The sequence below is a fragment of the Abramis brama genome (genome assembly GCF_963993115.1).
Source record: "Abramis brama genome assembly, chromosome: 22".
NCBI classification, from domain to species: domain Eukaryota; kingdom Metazoa; phylum Chordata; class Actinopteri; order Cypriniformes; family Leuciscidae; genus Abramis; species Abramis brama.
Genome location: NC_139984.1, coordinates 1,019,002 through 1,023,784, shown reverse-complemented (window position 1 = coordinate 1,023,784; position 4,783 = coordinate 1,019,002). Strand labels below are relative to the sequence as shown.

Genomic DNA, 4,783 nt, shown 5'->3' with positions numbered 1-4,783 from the left:
CACGTGGTCCCCAGATAATACTAATCCAGTGCGAATAGGGCTAAAGTGACATTGATTAAATGTTGAAATTCCATCAGAATCATCATTTTGGTTGAGTTTGAAAATTCAATGCTAAATAATATTGGATCAATGTTGAAAAATCAATGTTAAAATAATATTGGATCAATGTTGATAATTCAATGTTTTTCAGTGTTGAAAAGACAAACATATCAATGTTGATTTTTGGTCAGCTTAATCTCTCCACTGGTGGCCTAGACAATCCCCTCATTTAACACTTTAAAGCAAATCCAAATCAATTGGGTACATTTCCATGAAATATAGTGAGCATATTCATGCCCCTCAAAGGATGAACCCTGTTAATTTTGTCACCTCATCATGGGTCGACCCTTCCTGACACCAGCACACCACCACCCAAAAAAACCCCTGCCAATTGAGTGTTAATATTAACCCCTTAACGCCTGAATTTATATAGCTGTATATAAAAAAAATGTTTTATGTGTGTTTTTGCCTTTAAGTAGATGGTAAATAATGTTGAGATTATCAATTTCACTTTTGCACAACAAATAAATAGAAATTTTGGTATGCTGCAAATTTGCAACAGCAGGCATAATGGTCAATAATAAGATAACAAAAAACACAGTAAAATAACAGTGAAAAAACAATGTTTTATTTATTCACCCTTTTTTTTACTTATTTATTTATATAAATCTGTAACAGCAGGTATTTAATAATAAGAATTATGACCACTTTCATGTCACCAACACAATATACACAAACGTTACTGTTAAGGCTATAGGAAACATTGCATTAATTTGAATTGTAGATTGATTTGAATTGTAAATTAAGTTTTCAAATGTATGTTGCTGAACCTGAAAGAATGAGAGGGAATGCACAGAAACAGTTCTTTGTACTATAACAATGTAACAATGTAACATAACAATGCTACTCTTTAATTATTTAAGGAGCAGGGGCCGTGAAACACCTCTTGGGTAGCCCCAGGGTTAACCTCCACACACACACACACACACACACACACGCATACATACAAACACACACATGCACGCATTCACGCACACGTGGACACACATGCATGCATACATACACACACTCAGGCATACATACACACACTCAGGCATGCACGCACGCATGCACGCACGCACAACAATGTAACATAACAATGTAACTATAACAATGTAACAATGTAACATAACAATGCTACTCCACTCTTTAATTATTTAAGGAGCAGGGGCCGTGAAACACCTCTTGGGTAGCCCCAGGGTTAACCTCCACACACACACACACACACACACACACGCATACATACATACATACACACACTCATGCACGCACACACACACATGCATACATACAAACACACACATGCACGCATTCACGCACACGTGGACACACATGCATGCATACATACACACACTCAGGCATGCACGCACGCACAACAATGTAACATAACAATGTTTTTCTCACTCGTGGAATGCACAGAAGCAGTTTTTGTTCTTGTTTAGGCACAAGTGAGCATCACATTTTGTACACTTGACGCTAGTGTGGCCCGTGCACGTAGGGAATTTGCAGCGTTGCCGCACACTGTCGATTTGCGGCCAGTGACCCACAGCATCAGCACGGACATCTTGTGTGGGAATAGCCTTAGTTGGTCCCCTGCGCTGCTTCTTCTTGAACTCTCGCTCCACGTCAGACGAAGGCCGCCCCCTCTTTTTGGCTGACAGATCTTTGCCTTGCATGCAGAGGGCCTGTGCAATGGAAAGCTTGAAAGCCAGCAAGTCCTTCTGCTTCTTCCGTGGAACATCCATACTGTCACAATCACGCCGATAGAGCAACCAGCCGTTGACAACCACCATGTCCACGAAGTGAAAGAAGAATCGGTGGTAATACTTCTTAGACCTGATGTGGATGCGGTAGTAGGTGATTAGGGCATCAAGTGCATCAACACCACCCATGAACTTATTATAGAGGGTGATGATGCTAGGACATTCCACAGACACTTTCCTCCTTTGCTTTCTGTCCCACCTCTCTATGAAGGAAACAGGCTGGGCACTTGCAAAAGTGCTGGCAACAACCACCCCTCTGTTGTCAAACCATTTGATAGCCCTAACCTCCACACGGTCAACAACAGCCTGTTGATCCTCAATGTCCCTCTTCCCTTCTTTTTGAGCTTTTTGTCTTCGCTGAAACTGCAGCATCGCAGGCGATTTTGCCGCACAGTGCCAAGGGCTGGTATCCCCCTATTTGCAAGAGCTACAAACAAATCGAGTGAGGAAAACCAATTATCAAAGTACAGTAGGTGGTTGACAGAGCCTTCAATAACTTGTGCAAGTTTTAGCACAACGTTCCCGCTTGCCCCTAAGTCTTGTGAACCTGGTGGAGGATCAGATTTCCCTGCATAAATATCAAATGAGTGCACCAGGCCTTTTGTGTCACACAAAACAAAGATTTTGTATCCCCATTTGTACGGCTTTTTGGGGATGTACTGTTTTAGAACAGATCTGCCTTTGAATGTCACCATTTGTTCGTCAATGGATAGCATCTGATATTGAGGCAGAGCTTGGAATTTTGGGAGCATGGAATCAATTAGTGGCCTAATTTTGAACAGCCCGTCACTGTTGTTGGGTGCCGAGTTGTCATTCAAATGAAGGGAATGTTTAATTTCTTCCCACCTGTCACGGGGCATCACATCAGCCACCTGCTCTACACGACATGCATTAGACCAGTAGATCCTAGAGCGAGGTAAGCGGATAACACTCATGTACAGAACAGTTCCAATGAACTGCTCCAATTCTTTCTGATCTAATTTCAAGGCATGGTTTGGATTTTCTTGTGTGCTGTACAGATTGCTCTGATTGACAATAAGATCCAAAAGTTCAGTGTCAAAAAACTGTCTGAAATAATCAACAGGCTGTTTGATTGTGTCACTGTCTGGCAGAGCACCTTGCCACACTGGCACTTTTTTTGCAGAGCTCTGAGTCTGTTTCACCGTCTTCCACACCACTTTGTCTTTGTTTTGTCTCTTTTGTGTCTTTCTTGCAGCTTGGGCACTGGTGCTATCAACCTCCTCATCACTGCTGCTCCTGTTGCTCTCTTCATCCCCTGGCTCGGGAACACATTCGCCATCGCTGCCCGCATCTTGGTCTTGAACCTCCTCCTCACTGCTGCTGCTCCTCACACCTGCAGGGGTCAAAATTAACTTTTAGAAATGTGAAAATCTATGGATAATCTATGGATAAACTGGCGAAATTCACTAGCCATTCAATAGGAAATCAGCATTTTCAGTCTAAAATCTAGTACCAGCCAACATAAAAATTAACCAGCATTTGGCTGGTGCTGGTGCTAATTTTGAATCCTGATTCACCTGGCTTGACAACATTTTCCTCATCACTGCTGCTCCTGTCGCTCTCACTGCAGCTCTCTTCATCACCTGGCTTGGGAACATATTCCTCATCGCTGCCTGCACTATCGCTGAGACAACTATCCTCACTTTCCTCTGGGGGAGCTCTGACGTGAGGTTGCGCATTTACGTACTTGCCGTAAAAAACGGAAGGTTTCATTCGGATCTGCATAAAAATAAATAGCTTTTGTATTCATATCCCAGCATGGTGTATCCCAGCATGGTGTCTGTATACAGACTATTGAAAATAACTAAGCAAAATACAAAGGATTACCTAGATAAGCCGTCACGAAACGCGTTTTTCTATATAGCGCTGGTTAGCGGTCAGCATTAGGCTTATGGCCTACTGTCGCTAATATGCTACAAAGCTAAATATTACAATAACTTCAAAAATACTTGTCACACATATTTCACCTCATTACGTCGAGTGTATAAGCACACAATAAGCAGGTGAGTATTTTTATCTTAGCACAACTTACCTTATTTACACCTCAGGATCAAACTTTTCCGACTCATATCCATAACTTCGCGACCGGAGTAATCCTCGTGCGTAAACAGGAAATAAGTCCGTCACTTTGCGGTCCCACTAGAAACAAGTGCTTGTCGAAGGTTCCTAGGTCCGTAGCGAATATGCACTAACCGGCATTGGGGGAATGCAAACGCTGTCTCGGCTGGTTGATTGAGTCAAACGGTTTGTTGCATATTTATGACAGTAGGCGTTAAGGGGTTAATGTTTTCCTATCTCCACCATCATGGAGAACGTCTCGAGCCCTCTACAGTGTTTCGGAGAGCTACAGGAGCACATTCAGCCAGAGACTTATGAATGACACAGAGTCCTATATTCTTGTGGTCATTTATGTCTTTTCATTTTTAAAAATGCATTATTATTATTTCAAAACTAAGGTGAGTTAATCTTCAATCTCAATTTCATTTGTCGTTTTTATTTATCTAGGCCTATATTTCTTACAAATTGTGTGCTTTTCCTGGGTGAACGTAGAAGGATCAAGGCAAACTTTGAGGTAGATCAACAAAATTCACGGTTCGGTTCGATACGACACAGTGGTGTCACGGTTAGGTATGTTTTTGATACAGCAATTTGTTGATATTACCAGTCTGTCAAACTCATTTGACAAGTATAACGCCCGTTCCACACATCCTCCGTGTGCAGTGTGTGTGTGGTGCGTGTTGCGGTGTGTGTGCGGTGCAGGAGCAGCACGCGCTATAGTGCTTTTCACAGTGCGTAACTGATCCACGGCTGTACCACAAACACATACTGTACTCACTATTTTTATTTCAAATCCAGAAGTTATCAGCAACTTTAATTTAAAATAAGTTTGTCAGCATTGCAATTTCTCTTTGTACACAATA

General features: G+C 42.0%; 1 protein-coding gene across 1 annotated transcript; it reads right to left on the bottom strand.

The window, feature by feature from the left end:
- Window positions 1-716: 716 nt before the first annotated feature.
- On the bottom strand, window positions 717-3,964 carry LOC311073653 (piggyBac transposable element-derived protein 3-like). Its single transcript, XM_084099557.1, has 2 exons — window positions 3,895-3,964; window positions 717-3,195 (listed from the first exon to the last, which is right to left on the bottom strand). Exon 2 carries the CDS (start codon window positions 2,211-2,213, stop codon window positions 1,479-1,481), a length of 735 nt encoding a protein of 244 aa, XP_083955683.1. The 5' UTR covers window positions 2,214-3,195; window positions 3,895-3,964; the 3' UTR covers window positions 717-1,478.
- Between the last annotated feature and the right edge of the window lie 819 nt (window positions 3,965-4,783).

Coding starts and splice junctions, on each gene's coding strand:
- LOC311073653 (XM_084099557.1), bottom strand. CDS start 2,213: ATGCTGCAGTTTCAGCGAAGACAAAAAGCTCAAAAAGAAGGGAAGAGG.